Source organism: Calliphora vicina, chromosome 4, assembly GCF_958450345.1.
Source record: "Calliphora vicina chromosome 4, idCalVici1.1, whole genome shotgun sequence".
Lineage (NCBI taxonomy): Eukaryota > Metazoa > Arthropoda > Insecta > Diptera > Calliphoridae > Calliphora > Calliphora vicina.
In genome coordinates this window covers 121,900,686-121,923,520 of record NC_088783.1, presented here as the reverse complement: position 1 = coordinate 121,923,520, position 22,835 = coordinate 121,900,686, and the positions used below count along the sequence as shown (strand labels likewise).

The 22,835-nt window shown below is 29.0% G+C and overlaps 1 protein-coding gene across 1 annotated transcript in view; it reads right to left on the bottom strand.

Annotated features, from left to right (window-relative positions):
• The window catches only part of LOC135958926 (two pore potassium channel protein sup-9-like), a 98,610-nt gene that overhangs the window by 26,414 nt on the left and 49,361 nt on the right, over positions 1-22,835 (bottom strand). The window contains exons 4-5 of the mRNA XM_065509878.1: positions 4,059-4,155; positions 3,555-3,681 (exon numbers count right to left, since the gene is read on the bottom strand). Of these exons, the coding sequence (XP_065365950.1) occupies positions 3,555-3,681; positions 4,059-4,155 (224 nt within the window). The remainder of the gene's footprint in view (positions 1-3,554; positions 3,682-4,058; positions 4,156-22,835) is intronic.

Here is a 22,835-nt window from a genome sequence, read left to right as displayed (position 1 = left end):
CAAAAGATATTTATGTGAAAAAAATCAAAAAATATTTTTAGTCCATTTAAAAAAAATTATAATACATATAATAGTAATTATAATCATTTCTTTTGAAGAGCTGTAATTATCATTTATTACAATTAAATTGAAGGATTTTTTTTTGTCATTGCTATTGACAGTATCAGAAGTTCACTTATTATTTTTTCAATTTTTTTTTTGGTGCTTTAGAAATGACCTCTAGAGAGTGTAAAACGATTTGTTATTATTATTTGATTTCCAATCTTGGTAAATGTCAGTTACCAATAAAAAAAATTTAAATTCCTACATTAGTAATAGCAATTTTCCAAAACTAGTTGAAAAAAAAAATATAGAGGAATATTCATAGTTATAATTTATTACCACATTATCAAGAGAACTAAAACCAGCACACCATGATGCCACCCAAACAACTACCACACAGTCTGTTAGCTGTACCCACCACCACACAACCACTAATAACACTCCTTACACCAACCACCACTCACCACCACTCACTCTATTCACTACTTCTATCTATCTATAGCTATAATACATGAAATGATAATTTATTGAATATACATTAAGTGCTTTTTTTTTTGGGAGTAAGTTTATGTGTGTAAATGTTGCATGAACTAGTTGCAAATGTTATAATTGTGGCATTTGTTATACATGCAGATATTTTCAACAGTCGATTAAGCAAAGGTGCTAAAAGAAACATTTAAAACTTTATAGTCAAAAATGCATTTCTTATGTAGGAATTGTGTCTTGAAAAGACATTAATTTAAACGTAATTCGGGTTTTTATAGCTCATAAAGTACATCTTAGTCAGATGCATTTCATACTTGTTGAAAGATTTTCAGGATTTAAGGCTCATACTTAAACATGAAATGTAGTTTATTGGGGAATTTAGAGAATCAATTCATAGTCGTTAAAGTAGTTAGAGCAAAGCTTGTAACCCAGCAATAATTTTCACCAATGTCAAACAACTTGGATGACAACAATTTCTGTAATTTTGGATCATTTATGGTCAAGACAAGTTTCATTGGTTACTTTATACATCCCAGGTAATCTTGTGAGAAGTCAATAGTTACTTTAGTATCTCTAAGTAATCTAAAGTGCAGTCACTTTGATTTTTTTGCACTGCACTTTAGAAAGTAAATATTCTACACACCAGAAGTAATTTATTGTAGAGTCAATTGTCCCTGTAATCCGGAGCTTAGTTTAGCGAAATGTTATACATATATTTGTTGGCCGATTTTGATGAAACTTAAGAAAAATATAACATGAAGTCTAGTATTTGCAATAACATTACAAAAATGGAAATTAACCCTTAAGAGCACTTGGGGTCAAAATGACCCTGAACTTTTAAACTTACGAAAAACACAGTCATTTTGACCCCAAGTACTCTTAAGGGTTAATTTCCATTTTTGTACTGTTATTGCAAATACTAGACTTCATGTTATATTTTTCTTAAGTTTCATCAAAATCGGCCAACAAATATATAACATTTCGCTATCTTTCCATTAGAAATTCCAAATATTGAAAAATTTTACCTTTGACCTTCACGATTTAAGGGTTAACGTTTTCCGATTTTAGGAAAACTTTCAAAGTATATTTAGAATAACCTGGACTATAATATTTTGAACAGATTTTATTTAAAATTAATAACAGTAAGGAAATTGGGCTCATTCGCCAAAACATGGCCAAAAAATTAGTTTTTCTCGAAAAACGCTAAATTTATATCGCAGGTACGGAAAAACTATAGGAGGTATTGTCATACTTTTTTCATATTTTTATTCCCTATTATGTTGTAAATAAATCCCCATGTGATGATCAAAAAATTCTGAAATTTGTTTAATAAAATTTTTAAAAATTTGAAATTGGAGTTTTGAAACTGCGAATAGGTTAACTGTATCCTATGAAGCTAAAAACTCATATACAAGTAAATATCGATATATTTTAAGTAACAATAAACTTTTGTTTTAATATTTCTCAAGATATGTTAATTTTATAGCTACATTTCTTGTTCTAGTGGCCTGAGACGCGTTAATGGCCTGGCGATTTTTTAATAACTTTAACATTTTTTAACCAATTTTTGTGTTTTATATCTCATTAGAACGATAATTACGTACATAATTCGATTCTTTGAAATTTTTTTGCAAAAGTAATTATTTAATGGCAAAATTTTTACAAAAACTGAAAAAACCAAAGGGGTTGCCCTTCTTAGCACAAGCTGGTGGTATTTTAGGTCATTACGAAAATTTTCAGGGGGTACCTTGTCAACATTTCAAAAAATTTAATTCTAAGGGCCACTCTAACGTACATGTTCAAAATAACTCATCAATTAACTAATTATGTAACCAGAGGTGATCTTAAATGATAGCTAAAATCACTAACTCGCGACAGTCATCCAGAACAGCTGGCATACGAGAGGAACAATGATGGAACTATGTATTCGAATAAGTGCCCTTGATATTGTAGTCGTTTTAGCAATTCAAAGTATTTCCTAATTTAATTATAAACGAGTTAGAATGCCTTTGCCGTTTAAGTAACAATGTTGAAATTTGTTTTCGTCAAAAAAACACACTTGAGATTGTCTTACATTTTTAATTATAACTTTTGTTATAGTAAAAAGAATTTGCTGACTTTCAATAACCTACTACTTAGGACAATGATAAACATTCCAGGTGAAACTTAATAATTTTGGTTTTGTAGTTTTGATGTAAGCCTGATTTACACACACATATAGACGGCAAATTTCTAAGTATTACACGAAACGAAAACGAATGCTCTAAATTAGCAGTTACGTGTTACAGTAAATCAATGGAAACTCTAAATATTCGTTTAAAAGCATATTTTCTTATCATAAATACTATTACAAACGAAATCGTTAAAATATTTCCTGATTGACGTGAAGCAAGCTAAATTATAAACAATTTTATAAATTCCAACTAAAATCTGTCTAACTTGGCAAAAATATTTTTATTTATGGCTTGTTAATGTTGATTTGTAGTGGAATTTCATATATTTTTTTTTATTTTTGGCTCACAAGAAAATTATTTGTTAATCTGTCACGTTTTTAAAATACAACGAGAAAATATTTTCAAAAATTCAATAAATAATAACAAAAAATAAAACCCAAAATATATGATTGTATGGCCAAAAATGAAGCCAAGAGAAACAAGCTTAAACTATAAAGACTAAAGATTTGTAAGCCAACCACGTTCGTTTAAACACAGTACACAAGTCTAAGGTAAAATGTGTACTTTTTTTGTTTTTTTTTTTTGATTAAACTAAAATTGTAGACAAAAGATTTATTGATAGCTATCATTAAATAATTTGACATTTTTGTAATACGAGTAGAGGTAATGTAAAAATTATTATTAATGGAAATAAATTTAAAAGTTTTGTGAGTTTTTATGATTTTGTGTAGCCACCACCAGCCACCTGAGTTGGCATAATCTATGAAATCAATTTCATACATGATTTAAAAAGAGAGCAAACTAAATACTAAATATAATGTTGGAGAAAAAGTAAAGTAAAAGAGAACTTACCTATCGTTGTTATTAAAGTCAGTGAATATAAAAATGCTGAAGCATAAGTCCATTTATGAGTGGGCGGATTCATTTGTACCCCGGGCTGATGAATTTTTGATTGACGCACTGAACGTAATAAAGTATCCTAAACAACAGCAATAACAAAAAAAAAAATAAATAGAAATAGAAACAACAAAAAGATAAAGCAAATCAGTATGAGCAGCAGCACAACAAACAGAATATAAATTCAATTTTAAATGCATCGAAAACGGAAATAAAAATCATCAATATCACGTACTGTATAAATGTAGGTTTGAATAAAGATATATAGATAGATGGATAGATACATGTGTATGTATCTAGATACGTATATGTATAAATGTGATGAAAGTGCATGAGATGGTGAATTGGTGATTGTGGTTGTATATGAATATGCAGTCGAATGAATGAATGAGTAAGTTAGTGCATATACATATATATGAGAGTATTTGTGCATGAGTTTTAAATAAAACTAAAACTAACCTGAAAATGTTGCACTTCCTGAGCAGCCAAACGTGTCCAATTCTCTTTGTATAATATATTCAAATCTTCAGTAATCGACCACAAACGATCAACCGTTCTAAAAATACAAAAAAAAAATGAAAAATGAAAAAAGATTTATACAATAATGCATTTATAGATACTTGTGTACAGATAGATATACAACACAGATACACAAATTGTGGCTTTAGTTTTTGTTGTATTATTTGCCTGCTATTGTTTGCTATATATAAATATAAACGTAAGAAAGATATAAATAAATTTAAATTCAAATTTACATGCAATCAAACGTAAACTCAAATACAAATACAATAATATAAAACAATAATTCAGCTTTTCCCTTTCCTTGAAATCTATTAAATTCTAAAACAAATATGCATTTACTTTAACCAATCAAATTTGCACATTTTATAAAAAAAAAACAAATTGACTTTTAAATTTGTGTTTAAGGTAAATAATTCTGTAAATATTAGTTAAATTTATCTTTGAATTACAAAGAAAAAAAAATTTACATAACAAATTAAAAGTTATTTAGTATAAATATTTAATCATCATGATTGTTGGCTTTTACTGGTGTACACCTTCTTTTAAATATTATATACACAAACATTTTAACTAAAAGTCATCATACTGACTAGATGTGATTGGAAAATTTATCAAGCCAAAAGTGGAAAAAAGTAGAGGTATATGAAACCTAAATATCCCTACATTTATAACTAATATTACACATTACACTCGTCGCAACATTGATGATCATTTACTCCAACACACAGTGGTTTAGAAACTTTTTTTGTTGGAAATAATTCGGTATCTTGGAAACTATTGGAGATATTGTTACGAAATTTCACATGGTATGAGCTGAGGTGTTTTCGAGTTGATTTACGTTTGTTCAGCTTCCTTGCGCCAATGGGGACCAGTGCGTAGCCCCTCAAAGTTGGTCACCTCGGGTCTCAAATTTATTAAAAGAAAAATTTCGGTTTGAGTAAAAAAGTCTAAAAAGGCAAAGCACCCATCAACGAAAAAGCTTCATATTTGTATAACCCCATATGTTTCTTAAATACCTACTAAGTATTTTTACTATCATACAGTAAATAACTTAACAGTAGGCACTTTTCTAAAAAGAAACCCAGTTTTGGAACACATTTTCCCCGTTTTAGGAATTTCAGTATTTGAAAATAAAAAATTTCAAAAATTGTAATGCCATTGATTTAAGGACATTTGAGTCTATATTGGTTCCAAATTTTGTTATGTTATCTTTAATTGTTAAATTTTTACATTAATTCAAATTTTATATTTTTATTCGTGGAAAATCACCATATGAATTTTTTTTTAGTTTTTAAGGTAAATGAAGTCCCAAAATTTTATAAAATTATTTAATTTTACTAAAATATCAATTCACAAGTCATAATGTTTTCAACAATATCAAATACTTATATAAAAAGCCTTTATTTACTGATTAAGCAACAGACTTAATGCCTACTGGCCCCGCATATTCTGTGCCGTCCCAAATGTATGCCCAGGATCTCAATGATACCCCCTTCCATTTCAACATGTTTCCAAGTTTTTTTTAACAATATTGTGGTCACTGTAATTATGTATATGATTGGGGTAACCATAATATGTTTAAGTAACCATTCATATGATTGTAGTAATTACGTATATGTTTATGACAATCATGTTCATGATGAATCATATGTTGTTCTCAGAGTATGATAACCATAATCATACAACAATTCACAAACTCATAATTAATTGTTACAATCATGTATATGTTAAACTTAAACATATTATGGTTACCGCAATCATATACCTAATTACAGTGATCATAATATTGTTAAAAAAACTTTTAACAATTTTGAAATGGTTATGGTAAGCATGTACAACTACATTTTTTCTCTGGGTGTACTTCACTTCGTCCAATCGATTTATGGACTTACCCAACAAAAGTAGCACAACTCTTTCACCTGAACCTAGATTCAGAAACCCCAGATTGGAAAATTGTATAGTTTTGGATGTTACAACAACATCATTATGTTTGCACATTATACACATTACAACAACAACCAGCTAAGCAGTAAACATTATTAATATTGAAACATGTAGTAAAAGTTTCGAGGTTATCTTACATTTTGGTTTATAACTTATTTTCTATTAAACCGGTTTTCTCCATTTTTAATACCAATATAACTACAGAAATGACAAACATTCTGGAAAAAAAATCATTTATTTCAGAGTTCAACTTTAGATATGAGCGTGTTTTACACTAACAGCCATAGAGACATAATTAGATTGACTTGATTATTTTAAATATTTCCAGCTGTTACTTACACAATGACAAACTTATATTAGAAACCCCACCTACTCATGTTGTTACGTATAGAAAACCCAATTTGAATATTGCGGTAAAGTTTACTAAAATATAAAAATAAAAATTTGCAATTTGTGTGTGGGAAAGTAATGGCATTATGCAAATAGTTAACAGAACATGGTCAATATTCCAACAACATTTAGTCAATGTTGTTGGTTTTTAAAATTTCTATATAGATTTATAAGTATTTAAATACCCTACCAAAGAGACGTGAAAGCAAAAAGTAAATTACAAATTTTCAAACTCTTCATTAAATTATGAAAAAGGGCTATAAATAACAGAAATAAAAACTTTTTAGACTGCAGCTTTAAAAAGTTAACAAAAATGTTAGAAAAAAACAAGCAATGAACTTGGCATCACAAATTCTATGACAGCCAGGTTACAAGTAAGGGAGATAGATCTCAAAAATAAAGTGCTAACAGTTTGAATGTGGGGTTTGCTGTAGGGTACTTACAATTCAATGATTAAGTTTCATAATATGTATTTGTATTTATTTATATGGAAAATTTTTCAATTGTTTCTGAATGTGTGTAATCAAAGTATATGTAGAGTTTGTTTGTGTTTTAAATACATATACATACATACATATAACAATGAGCTAGTGTGTGAGTATGCAAATAGTTGTGCCATATGAATTTAAATGTACTCGTATTTAACTTAAATGTTTATATTGTTTAGTAATGCAAATTTATTGCACATTTTGTTGATGTTGTTATTGTTATCATTGTTGTTTTCTCTTGTTTTATTAAACAAATATTCGTATACAACAGCATCACTAATGCAAATAACAATATAAAAAGGAATACAAAATAATTTCTCTAGCAAAAAAACGAAAAAAACGTCAAGAAAACAAAAACTACACAAGTCAATGTTGAAAGCAAATGTACAAAAATGAAATAAATCTTCTTCAAATGTTACTTCATTACGAACAACAAAAAGAAATGTAGAAATTTTTGAAGCAAGCACAAAAAAAGTGTTTACACAACATGATGAAATGTCTTATAGGCAGGTCTTAAATAGAGTTAAGGTAACAGCAATATAAGAGAAATAGTATAATAGACTGAAGTCTATATAAAGGACTTAAGCATTTAAGTTTTCAATTACTATTTACACAATCAAGCAAAATGATTTAACGTGATTCCTGTTTAATAGATTGAAGCTAAATTTTGTGGAGCTTTAAGGAAATCTGTAAGCTGAGGGAAAAAAATCTAACTAGGGGGTGGTGGGGGTGTTTTATGAACCTCTTTAGCAAACAAGCTGTATACAATTATTTATATATTTGATGCTTGTGAAATTCTAATGCGATTTAGTAAACCCGTTTGTGTAAATCACTATAAATTTTAAAATAGATAACTGAAATTAATGAGATTCCTTCAGAATATTGTTGATTTTCAGTGGAAAAAAAAGTTATGAACCAAAATAAAGGACAATCCGGAACAAAAGTTTAACATAAATTTCATTATTTAACTTGTTGTTGTAATAATTAAACACTTATTTTAAAACTTGATCCTTGTGAAATTCGCTTTAGCTTTGTAAAACTGTGTGTGTAAATCACAATATCATCTAAAATAAAAAAACTGAAATTAATGAGATTCCTTTAGAATATTTTAGATTTTCCTAAGTAGTTTCTTATTGAAAATTAGCAAATTCAGTTCAGTGGAAAAAAAGTTATGAACCAAAATAAAAGACAACCTCGGAAATTATTTTCGTGATTTAGTTTTGATAGATGTTCTAACATAGGGTAGAAGGAGGACCAATTGCCATAGTGGCACATCTGCTAACACCGATTAACTTGTTGTTGTAATTAGTACACACTTATTTTAATACTTGATCATTGTGAAATTCTTATTCGCTTTAAAACTGTATGTGTAAATCACAATGTCGACTAAACTACAAAACAGAAGTTAATGAGATTCTTTCAAAATGTTTATGATTTTCCTAAGTAGTCTGTTATTAAAAATTAGCAAATTCAGTTACGTGAAAAAAAAATTATGAACCAAAATAAAAGACAATCTCAAAAGCTATTTAAAAGATATTATTACATTTTACCTTTTAAAAATGGTGGTTTATTTCCTTTAAATAAACGATATTCTTTTAATAAAACTTGTAACAACTCATTATTTATTCATATTAAAAATTTAAATAGACAATCTCTTTTTAATACACACAATTTGAAAACAAACTTTATAATTTACCAGTACCTCGTTTCTGTATTGTATGTGAGAAACTTTTCATTCGAAACATTTATAAACTTCTTGTTAAACACAGGGCGAGTATTAGTAAATCGTTTACTGTGTCTGTACTTTTAATGTATTCAGTTTAAACATTACCTAAGTCGTCCTGTTAAAAACTGAATGACTACTAGAATTTTTAAATTTTTTTTGATGCGAAAACTTCAAAAGTTACAGAAACGGGGTACAGAATACACTGATAATACAGTTGATGTTAATTCTAACAGCAACTATGATATTCGGACTCACTCACAACTCGCTGTCACTATTTAAATACACAACGGTATATTCTAGAAGTCCCATGAATAATCTAACGGAATTACTAGAATGTTATATTTCCACTATGATCACCTAGAGCTGTTTAAATTGTTTTGCAGTTAATGTTGTCATACTTATAAATAATGTTAATAACAGCATGTTATCAACATTGTTGATAAATAGAAGTATCTACTGATGGAAATGTTTATAAACATGATTAATGTTGCAAGCCTTTACAGACCGTTAAATTCAAATTGATAATGCAATTTCGCAACAATACGTTGTTGTTGTATCACTTCCGCAGTTATTGGTAGTTATTTCCTGGTGAAAAAAACTTCCGGTTGATACAGGTTTTGCTGAGTTGGCAATCTTTGACCGAATGGGAATCGGGTCGTTCCGGAGCGTAGATCCATTTGTTGTGGGAACGCAACAGAATGAAGATTTCGTTACTTGTTTTAATGTGTATCAGAGTTCAAGGTATTTAAGCAAATATGTTGATTGATTAAGTTTTGATTAATGTTTTAACATAGGGTAGAAGGGGGACGAGATATATATATATTATATTAATGCACAAAACTCTTCCTGTGGCTCATTCGCCACATGCTTGATGGGATAATTTCGTCATATGGTGGCCGAAACTATCCTCATCCTTTTAGAACGTCAGCTACAAGATACTGGTTTAATGTAAAGTAAATTAAGGAACAAATTAAACAAATCATTTAATGACTCTCACCTTTTGAACTATTTTGTTTATTATTTTTGTTTAGTTATGTGGAATTGAAATGAATTCATTATCTTTTGTTTGTTCAATGAATTAAAGTATAAAAGCAATAAAATATGTTTGTTTAATTTTACATCCTACAATTCTGCCCCATTGATGGGGTATCTACATTTTGGTCACTTTAAAAATTAAAAAAAAAGTATAATAAGAGATACACAAGTTTGCAATAAGTAAAACTATAGACTACATATTTAAGTATTTAAAACAATTGTAATTTTAAGAATATCTTTTGGGGTTCTTAAAAAATATCATATCAAGAAAAGTGGTGATTGGTCCCCTTCTAACCTACATTGAATAAGTAAAACTATAGCCTACATATCTAAGTATTTAAAACAAGTGCAATTTTAAGAATATCTTTTGGGGTTCTTAAAAAATATCGTATCAAGAAAAGTGGCGAATGGTCCCGCTTTGAATATGTGCATTTGAATATGTGCAAGTATGCTCTAGTGTTTCAATAGGTTCCATGTTGTATTTCCATACCTAAAACCACAATTATACACGTCTCAACATTTAACCAATTGACACAGACAAGCATAAGTAGGGGGACCATGCGCCACTTTCACTCTAACATGTTTTTACAGGTTTACCAAACAAAAATAGATTAATCGTTTATGCCTACAGGGACACTAAAGTTTGAAAACTATTTTTTCTATTTAATATAAATTTACGAAACTAAACATTAACCTTATTTTAAAATAAATATAAACTTTTTGCAATTGTTTAGCAGTAGTACTATACTTAAAATTATTCTTCATTTTACAATCTCCAAAGATGTTTATTTTATTCAAATAATCGTAACAACCAAGTTGTATAAAATATATTGCTATTGACTTTATACATGTAATTTAAACGAAAATAATAATACATTTTTTTGCTACACAAGATGCATACAATATGTTTTAGATTATTTTAGGTTTGCTTTTAACGTTTTTTTTTTTTTTCTTGTTGAGTAAAAAGGAGAAGAAAACCATTAAAATTGAAAGAATTGTATTGAGAGTAGTACTGCAATGAATTTAAATGAAAATGACATTTAGCAACAATACTGTGTAAGTAAAAGGACAAATCTATAAACAAAATTTCTTGTGCATACGAGCACAATTGTATTATATGCATATATTGTGGCAGCAACTGCATTTGTCAACACAAAAGCTGCAAAAAAAAAATATAAAGAGGAACGCACACAAAATGCAAACATACAGCCACAAATATGTACGGATTTTTTTTAATATTTTTTTTTAACAAAAAGAAAAGAATCAAAATATAAAAAAAAATGTAAATTTTACAAATAAAATAAAATACAAGAAAAAAACACTGCACAGACTATGAACAACGAAATGTACAAGTGAATGTTCATAAAACTGAACGAAAAATAAGTTGGAGGATAAAACAGAAAAATGTTTGTAACTCTCCATATGTCTGGCTGTATTGCTGTACGGCTGTCTGTCTGTCTGTCTATCTATCTGTGGCAGTTGCATGTATATAAATTTAAAATAAATACAAACTTTATATGTATGTTTGTGTATAAAGGATACATGTACGGGTTTGTGGTACATTATTCAATATATAAACATTTATGCACATGAGTGTATATTTTATACTCGTAGTTATATTCATACAGTTATGTTTCTATATATGAGGATTTAAATCTAGGCAGAATTTTATTAAACATCTACAGCCTGGGTAGACAGGGTAGCAAAGACGGACATACAGAAATCTATATTTAGTCGTGTATGTATACAGTTATACCAAAAATTGAGATGCTCAAAATGTAGATAAAGCTGGCCTACAATTTATATTGTGCAAAATTCCATTAAAAAAAATGCTGTTAAGCTTTTGCCACATTAAATTTTGGTACATTAGGGATATTTCAGAGCTAAATTTAACAAAATAGGTGTGTTAAGGAAACTAAATCAAAGTAATTCTTTGGAAAGAAGTTTCCAAACAATTTTCATTTTATTATTTAATGCAACTGAGAACTGCGGTAAACACATGGTAGGTGGAATTTTTGCCCTCGACAATTTATTTTCTTAAGTTTAAAATTAAAGGAAACTAAATTTATAGCCGTTTTTATTTCCTATAAGAAATATTTATCATTAGTATTTTTTAAAGAACGAATCTCAAAATTGAGAACATTAAAAATAATAATTCGCGAGCAAAAAGAATTATTCTTTTAATTATTGGGAAGATTTCTTAACCCTTTCCCTGTCCTGTGCATCATATGTGATGCAAGTTTCTTTCACACGTCCGTGCATCACATATGATTCACAAATTATATTATTTTTCAATTAACAAATAAAACTTTGGACGTACGGCAAATTTTTTTTTATATGGGGACAGGCTAAGTGTTAAAAAGAATAATTCGGGAACAAACATTTGGAAGCTCATGAAATTTTTTTCTTACCTTCACGTTCTTAAAGAACAAATGACAAATTAAAGAATATTGAAACAAAATTGGCAAATTTAAAAGAAAATATTCTTAGATAGGTAACAAAAAAAATCGCGAATTTAAAAAAAAATATTCTTTTAAAATTTTGCAATATATAATTGAATTCGTGCGAAAAAAACGAATGTTAAAGAGAAAGATAAAATTCGGAAACAAAAAAAAATTAAAAAAAAATATTCTTTAAAAAATTTGCAAGATACGATTAAAATAACACATGCTAAAAGAGAAATAAAAAAAAATATTCTTTAAAATTAGTTAAAGATATAATCAAATTTGTTCGTAAAAAATGAATTCCAAAAGAGAGAGATAAAATTCGGCTAGAAAAAGTATTATTCGCTGTAATACCGATATCCTTCATATTTTAGACAACATTATTAAGAGCCAGTTTTTGACTTCGTATTTAAATATGAATTATATTTAAGTTCTATTTAAATACGAAAATGAGTTTCTCAGTGCTTTTTTAAATGATACTTAAATGGCCAACGTTGGCCATTTAAATTCTATTTAAGTTTCATAAACTACCATATGTTTTTGACAGCTGACTTTTGTTGTTTGTTGTTTTTTTTTTCACTCTATTGTAGTAAAAAAAAAAACAAACAACAGCGTCTTGCTAAAAAAAGCGTCTTGCAAAAACTACAATTCCGATGCGGGGCAATTGGAGCTTCTTTTGTGCATTTTCCTACCAATAATTTTATTGTTTAATAAACTTTTATTTCTTATTGGGCAAAATGTATCAATTTTTGTTTTGGTTGAACAGCTGTTTTAAGCAAAACTATCGATAAATTTTTGATATTTAGTAGTGCTACCATACTTTTATCTTATTTAAATAAGACAAATTATGTAGCACTGAAAAACTCAAACTGTATTTAAATACAACTTAATTTTAAGTTAAAATTAACTAAATACGTATTTAAATAACAAGTCAAAAACTGGGCCTAAGGCTATTTTCGCTGGACATCGGCTGGTATGAGTAATATTTTTCTAAAAATTTATTTAAATGTTTCTTAAGAAGAAAAACTTATGTAGATCAAATAAGAAATATGTGTATTATCATTTGGTTGCTTCTTTCAGAATAAAAATGTATGATCAAAAATGCAGTTTGGAAAAAAAATTGGGGGGACCATGAGCCACTCTGTTTTTGAACTTCTGTTGTATCTAAACCAGTGATTTTTTTACTAATTCTTTTTTACTTTTACTTTAAAAAATTATTATTTTGTATAAAATATACCAGCATATGAGATATCGCAGAAGGGGATCGTGCGCCACTCTGTTTTTGAAGGTTCGTGACAATTTGTTCAATAATTTATTTTTAAATTTTTAATTTACTCGTATTATCTTTAAAATAAGCTATTTCAATAAAAACAATATTAGATGCTTTCTAATATTTTTTTAAACAATTTTTAAAGAGCGCAAAGCTATGGAAACTGGCCCCAATTTTATGATTAAAGTGTTTGTACTTCCTATGTTTTTTTTTATAAAAACACTTCTTTTTGTTTAAGGACACTTTTGAGTAATCCTTTTAATAAAAGGTATGAATTTTCCTATTAGTATTAATAAACCACAATCTGAGATAATGTAGAAGGGGTACTAATCGCCACTCTCTTATTAAAATTCTGTCCAGTCCAGTGCACATTTTTGAACAATTTCTTTTTTGTTTTTGTACATTATAAACTATCTCAATATTTTCTATATTTTTTATACATATGTTAAAAAGTAACCGAAAGTTGTCTCTTAACCAAGATTTTTAACTTATTGTATTAAGAGTTTTTTTCAGTACTTAGTTTCTTTTAACGAAACGTTTGAATATCTGATATATATTAGAGGTTTAGTTGTATCTAAGCCAATTGAAACATTTCGATGGCTTAATATAAAAAAGGCGTAACTAATTTTTTTTTTCAAAAATTTCAATGAAAAAAGGGTTATATAAATAACTTCACTAACTTGCTTTTCGAAAGCTTAGTTAGTGAAGTTGTGTTGAAAAATATTTCTTTATCCAGCAATCCAATTCAATCCAACAAAACCAAGCAACAACTGTCTGCTGCAACAACACATTATTAAGTAGTCGTAAATTACAGAATATATTTGCAGATACATACATAAGTAGTTGTGTGTTACACTACTGTCCTTTTTATTAGATTTTTTTTGTTCTATAGTTTCTTTAGATTTTCTTTAGTAATTTCAAAAGTGTACCAGCTCAAGATTAACAAATATACAAACAAATAAGTGCAAAGAAAAATATACTTTGTACACTCATTTATGCATGAATGTTTGTGTGTGTGTGAGTATGCATGTATTATTTATTTATTTATGTTTGTGTATGTGTAGAGTATAATCCACAATAAAAATATATACAACAATTACACAAGTTTACAAAAAAAAAAAAATATATTTTTTTTTACTTGAGATTCTGGAAAAAAAGTTTTTACTTGTTATTTAGGAGTTTATTAGAGGTATAATAATGTTTTTAGAATAAATGTTTGACATTTCATATTACAAAAGATATTTAAGAGAAACAAAATCGACAGCACTGTGCCGGATTTGGGTCCAGCATATGCTAGCAGACTATAGTTGGAGTGTCGTGAGAGCAACAAATGAAAATATTTCTAAACAGAATTAACTGTGTTCATTGAGTCCAATTTTATAATTATTTCTAGTATTTTCTTTTTGAATAAATCTCTCAAAAGTTTGATATGCTGGATTTTTTTTTCAATATTTTTCCCGAAATTCAAATATATGAACAGAAAAAACCTTGTAAACTAGTGTTAACAGAGATAGTATATGTGCGTGTGTGTGGTTTAGTTTGTACCAACTGCATAACTTGTACTCATTGCAGAAGGTCAAATAAGATCCTTTTTATACATGAGCAACAACAACAGCCACAACAACTGAGAAGAGGAAATAATAAAAACTCCCTGTACATGTTCATGAAATTAAATCAAATATAAAAGGAAATTGGAGAACGGAAGTAACAGTGGTCGACTTACTTAGGCAGGCTTTTTAAATGCAATTTGCTAAATGTTTCAAGTTTAACAAAATATACGAATAAATAATTGTTTTTTTTGCAGCAGCTCAAAAATATTAAGAAATTAATGAATAGTAAAGAAAAATAAAATTAAATGAAATGAAATGAAATTTTAACACAACACAACACCTACGGAAAATTATTAACAAATTTGAATCTTTGTGGAAGTTAAGAATAAAATTATATTCCAGCAAAGACAATTATGGGGAATTTTATGTAATTGAAGTGAAATAAGATCAGTATGTCAAGCTACAATAGAAACTCTATGATGGTTTGGTCATAGACAACAACTGAGAGCCAAAAACCTAAGTATGTTGTCAAAAACCTTATTCATGAGAATGTATTGCATGTATTTTGTTTTTGTATCACACGTATGTGTGAAAAGAGAGTATTTTTTTTCACTCTCTCCTTCCGTTCTATGCGTTTATTCCATGGGTTTGGTTATAAAGGTAGCCAGTTGCACCATCTCAGGTACTTCAGATTTCGGTGTGAGATTGAGTGCCAAACTAACCCGATGATGCTTGAATAAACGAATCCCTCCTGTTAATATCAACCCTCGATAGATCCACAAGGTCATCCAGAAAAGCACTGCCCTTTGTCGCAGTACGAGTCCCACTCGTTTTCATCATTGCAACTTCTACGAAAGTCATTATAAGGTATATTTGAGGAGCCGTAGAACAAAAGGTACTTTTTTGAAAATTTAAAAATTTCAACTGAAATATTATAAAAATACCAAAAAAAATCAATTTGTAGAAAAATTCGAAAAAGTACCCTTTGTTCTGTGGATCCTCATTTAATCTTCTTGGCTATCAGAATACATTGTTGCAAGGTAGCCAGTTGCACCATCTCACTAGGGTCCATGGATTGGTTATCAGAGCAATAGCCGATCCCGAGAGATTTCCGTCAAAGACCTCGAATTATGATAGTCATATGCTGGCCATATAAGATTCATTATCGAGTAGACCATCTTCTCTGAGCAGATCCATATAGATCACGCTGTATAAGTGACTTACAATACGAAAGCGACACACCAACCAAATGATCGATATCTAGCAAACGAGATTTTGTTTTGATCAGTACATGCCAGTCACATCAGACTGGCCCGGTATCCAGAATAACTACAGTTTAGAATATTTCGCCATCTCGATAAAGAGACACCCTCCATGTCGTATAAATACCAAAAACAAATTTCATTTCAGATTTACTGTCGGTATACAGAGAAAAAAGATTCGTGTTAGCAACCGAATTTGTTGCCAATCGAATGATTCTACCTTGGTGACCGAATTTTACAGTTGTGGCTACAAAATTTTGGAAAGGGTAACAAAAGTTTGTTTGTTTCAACCGAAATTCTTCTTTATCGACTGACTTTTTGTTGATAGAATCTAAAAATTCTATGTGTACAACCGAATGATTCGATTGACAACAAATTCGGTTGCTATTACGAATCAGTTTTCTCTGTGTACAAATTCGAATATTCCCACAAAATCCAAAATCTCCGCCTGGATTACAATACATTGATCATGTTCAAGCAAACACCCTTCCGAAATCCACCCCAGTCACAGACTTGGATGGTTCCAGACTTGGAAACATCTGTATAGATTCGAACGTATCCCTAAAAGAAGGTCACCCGACCTTGATCGACACAGAAAAGCGTCTACGCGCAGAGAAAAAATATAATTGGGCATGGTTACTGTAACCATTTCAATATTGTTACAAGTTTTTTAACTATATTATAGTCACAGTAACCATTTACATGATTGTGGTAACCATAATATGGTTAATTTATGATTCGCATGATTGTATCAACCATATATATGGTTACAGTAAACAAATATATGTTTGTGACAACCATTCATATGATGAAGGACTTATCATATTATGTTGCTCTCGGCTTAAGGCTTATCATAATTTGAGAACAACATATTATGATAAAATGATTCATCATAAATATGGTTGCCACAAACATATATTTGTTTACTGTAACCATATATATGGTTGATACAATCATGTGAATCATAAATTAACCATATTATTGTTACCACAATCATGTAAATAGTTACTGTAACTATAATATTGTTAAACATCTTGTAACACTATTTAAATGGTTACAGTAACCATGCCCAATTATATTTTTTCTCTGCGTGTAGGTTGGCTATTCCAATTCCAAGATAGTTTAGAGTCTAGAATGAATTGTAATATGTTTTCTCCAAACTCAGATACGTAATTGTATTTGGGTTGTTGTTTTATGTTTAAGGAAGTATCTAGGCCAGTGTTAGGCTCAAACAGAACACATGTCACATGTTGGCAAATGTATTGTAATTTAGCTTAAGATGAATTTTCTGATTGTGCTTTTGATCTCACAGTCTCATTCCCTCTGATAATGAGTTTCGCTTTCTCTTTGATAATTTGAATGAGTTTTGCTGACATTATGTTGAGTACATTAAAACAGCCGACTGTGTTCGGCCCCTGGTGGCTATTAGTTCCGACCACTGATCTAGACAGTTATGTTTATGTGTGTGTTCATGTGTATGCAATAGCACGCGAATTTTTCTATTCAAGTTAATTCCTGAGAGGAATCCTATTACATATAACTAGCTCAACTAAAAATACTTCCTGCATTCCTATAACGCCCATAATAAGGCAAAACGATGTCATTTTAACAACAGCCAGTACACAACAATTTTATGTATGAATTTATTTCATATTATGATGAACAACAAAACAACAGATAGAATGAAAGAAAAAAAAAGAAACGACTTGGATATAATTGTGTTTTAGAATAAAGACAAGATATTAAGTTTATACAAGGGAGAGAGCTAGCTGCAAGTATGGCTGGTATGTTGAAAAATACAAAAATAAATAAAAATAACTACAAATACGAGTACGAGTATGAACGAATAAGTAGTAGCAGCAGTAGTAGTTGTATACTCAAGTGTGTACTCATGCATTGTCATTTTAGTTTAGTTTAGTTTATTTTTAGTTTTATGTTGTTCTTATGCCATGTTGGAGACATTTTAATCATGCACATCACTTAGTTTTTCTAACAGAGTTGTTTGTGCAAAAATGCAAAATAATATAAAACGTATAGATAGATAGACCCAAACAACATTATGACAACTAACAATGATGTACGAGTACGTACTATTTCATACTGCAGACACATTTTTCGTACAATATTCATTTGTTTTGTTGGCTTTTTTTCATCACCAAACGTCCAGCAAAATATTTTACATATACAATGTACTTGAAGTTTTGTATTGTATATCGTCATCATTATTATCATCAGCAGCAGCATTGTCTTCTTCATTATGTTCAAATTGCGAACTCTGCTATGCTGATGTTATTAGGGGTTTTATTTATTAAATTAAATACACAGTTACAAATGTAAGTGTGCGAGTATGAAATTTTCTAAACTAACATTTTATTTACATTATTTTTTTTGTTTTGTTTTATCTCTCTCCTCTGTCGCTCACTTTGTGTCTTTATTTAACATTTGTAATATATAGAAAAGGATTAGTGGGTAAAATTGTAGCAGTTACTTAAAGACAAACAACCGAATGAAAGCTGAACGTTACAGCTGAATTGAACAGCAGCTGCATCCATCTAAAACTATAATTACAGAAATTAAACTCTCGTCTCTTATATTAATTACATGTTGTGGTACAACAACATGCCTGCTTACACACATTACAACAACAAGCTAAACAACCGTAACAATGTTGAAAATATTTTAAAATTTTCTTCGAGATGCTCTCACATTTCGCTTAATAACTTTTTTCCTTTTTAAAGGATTTTGCTGATTTTTAATAGCAAAATATTTATGGCAATAATAAACATTATAGGAGAATATCATTAATTTTGCTTTTGTATTTTGAGCGTCAGAGTGTTTTATACACACAAAGTCAAAGCTAAATAATAATCAGGCATATTTCTTAAAAAGTGTAAAAATGGCAACAACAACAATAAGCTTGTTTATACACATTTAATTCATACAAATCAATTTGTTAAGAACATACAAATTTTCAGTAGTTTTCCCACATATTGGCAATTCTATCAAGATGATCTCACATTGAGCTTAACCCTAGAAAGATAATCTGCGTAAAATTTACGCATACTCTTTCAAAAATAGTTTTGTTAATTACTGAATTGTTCTTTAGTTTTTTCTGATAACAAATATATATTAACATATTCAACTGTATTGAAAAAAGTAATCAACATTAGTTTATTTTAAATTAATCAACAAAATGACAAAATTTCGCTTACCAAAACGCATGCGTAAATTTTGCTCATGAATAAGATTATCTTTCTAGGGTTAATAACTTTTTTTCTACTAAACCAATTTGGTTTATTTTCAATAGCAAACAGCTTAGAACAGTGATAAACAGTCCACATGAATCTCATTAATTTCGGTTACGTATTATGTACGTGGCTGTGATTTACACAAACTGGCATACAAAAATTGAATTCAGAAGTTTATTTAAAATTTTACATTTTACTAAAGATCTAATATAGAGAAAGAAATTAAATGTTTGTTTAAAAAATAATAACTAGTTGACCGCCCGGCTTAGCCCGGTATCATTTACTAATGTTGGTTCTTCAAGTTTCTCCAACCCACATAAACCTGCCTGTTCTTAGTTATTTGCAAATAAAATATCTAAATTTGTACTGCATACCTTAGGGAGCTTTTTTATTACAGTTGACTGGACTCAAAAAAAATAAATTCCGAGTTTTAGCCGGAATTTTTGAATTTCCGGAAAATTTCGAATCGAATAAAAAAAATTCAGCAAAATCGCAAAAGCCGTTCTCATGTGATTCCATTACATAAATGGACCATTTCATTTTTATATACATAGATAAGCAATATAGGGGAATATCTTCCATTTCGGTTGTGAAAACAGTCAAAACTTGACGACTTTTTTTCTGCTACACCGATTTTGTTTATTTTCAATAGCAAACAGCTTAGAACACTGATAAACATTCTACACGAATCTCATAAATTTCGCTATTGTATTATGGATGTGGCAGTGATTTACACACACGAGCATAAGATTTCATTACAATTACAAAGATATTTTAACTTTTTTCAGTTCATTTAAAATGGAATATGTATATTGCAAGATTAGGGAGAGGAATGAAATGTAGAAAAAATTAATTCATTTTCATAAAAAATTTTCTGAAAGAATCATGGCATAATGCTATCATTTTACTCTACATTTTATTTTCTGTTACAACTTAAGTGCATTCGGGCATTTGTTTTAGAAAGTTTTATTACTTTACTTAATCTTGTTTTTGTTATTCTAGTTTTTTTTTCTGTGCCAGTTTTAATTTACCAACTAAATTACAACTTCGTTTCCGTAAAAACACACAGATATTTGTCAAGTTAAATATTTACCTTAATGTAGTCTGTTTATTTTTATTATTATTTTTTTTATTTTTTGTTATTTTGTTTAGCTTTGACACCTTTAATTTATTTATAACATTTATTTACTTGCATTCGTTGAAGTTTTCACATCAAAGTCATTTAAAGTATTTATTTCAAAAATTAATTTTTTATATGGAAAACAACAATGAAAAACTTTATCTATGTTGCACAGTTAAAGACATGCTAATATTTAATTAAAGTAATTATAATTTAATTAATATCAATTGAAAATAAAATTAGAAAAAAAAGCTTAAAATTTCTACATTAAATGAAGTATTACTAAGTATTTTATAAATTATTAAATAGCAAATGAATTTATTAAGCAATTGTTGACAAATATCCAACAAGCACGTGCATGCATATTTTTATTTATTTGAATAAAATTTAATTAAATTTGCTATTTAATTTTTTTATTTTTTTTTTGTTATTGTCTTGTATTTATATTAGAAATACTATAGTGTTTATTTATGTAAATTGAATGTTTTTTTTTGTATTAAAATGTTATAAATATAATTTTCTATATTTAAGTTTTAACCAAAAACAAAAACCTAACATGTAACTATATTGTTATAGTAATTATTAAATATTTGCTAAGCAAATAAATGTTAGTGACAAGGCTAAATAAAACATTTACAACTATTACACTTCCAAAAAAATGTATAAACATGAATACATATTTGGAAAACCAATTATTAGCAGTGAAATTTAAATTTGTGTAAAATTTCTTAGAAATTTTGTATTTTTCTATTTGTAAAATTTCGCGAATTTTGTTTAATAATTTATAAACAATCCACTTCAGTGAATTTTTTGCTTATTAACAGTAACAAATAATAGTTATTTATTTTAGAAAACTAAAAAATAAAATTTTATAGATTTATGACAATTTCAGGAATTTAGATTCTAAACTGCTCCGAACCAGTTACATACTCGTATTTATACATTTTCAAAAAGCAGACACAATTTCTTGATTTTCTGTTCCTATAAATTAATTCTTACATCTCAAATAAATGAAAGTAAATGTTCATAGACCCGATGTAATGACGTATCATTTAAGTTTATAGCTTAATTGGGGACTTTGGAAGGTTGATTTCAACACACATATCCATAAGGATCGAGAATATATTGGGTGTATGACTTAAAAATGCGGGATTTACAATAGATGACATATCTTTTGGACGCGGTTATTTTTTGAATAACTTAGGTCATTTATTCTTGCATATTTATTGAACTTTATAGTGTAAACAAAAAAGGCAGGAAATTTTGCTTTACTTCTGAAAAAAGGTGCCGCTGAAGATTGCTTTATGGTGAATGTTTTCAATGGATTTCAACGCGTGAGAGATGGTTTGTGCGGTTCAGAAGTAGTGATTTTGACACGGAAGACATGTCTGAAATGATGCATGAACGCTATAAAAGAAAATAATTTTTGCATCGAATCATTACTTGCGATGAAAAATGGATCCATTACGATAAACCGATGTGTAAGAGATCGTATGTGAAGCCCGACCAACCAGCCGAATCGATACCAAAAAAAAAAAGCCAAATATCCATAGCGCTAAGGTAATTCTTTTTATTTGGTGGGAACAAAAGGGTTCTATCTATTATGAGCCACTGAAATCTGAACAGACCATCAAAGGGAACCTGTACGCAACCCAACTAAATAATTCGTTGAAGGGAGCATTGGCCAAAAAATGCCCAGAATGAAACCGTAATATTTCATCATGACAACGCTCGGCCACTTGTTGCAATACCTATTAAAAACTATTTAAAAAGAAGTGTTTGGGAAGTTTTGCCTCACCCGCCTTATAGTCCAGATCTTGACCCGTCTGACTACTATTTGTTTCAATCGATGCAGAACGCTCTCTCTATGGGATAGGCTTTACTTAGGAACAGATTATCCGCTATTGGATTGATTCAAAATATGAGCAGTTATTCTTGCTCGAAATCCATATGTGGCCAGAAAGATGGGAAAAGGTCATAGCGTATTTCCTCGTATACTCGAAGGTTCTCGGGGAAGCCTCTAACTGATGGCATTCCAGATAGAACCATTGTCAAGTATTGTTTCCTCCTGAAGTTGGTGTTAAGAGCTTATTGGAAAGTATGTTTCGGTTCTTGAAGCTTTGAATATTTCTGCGTTATTGTTTTCCGATGGATGGACGGACGGCATTTGATTATGACATTCTTGTGGTATCCTACATCGTGCGATTAATAGCCTGTCTGACATATCTTGTCAAACA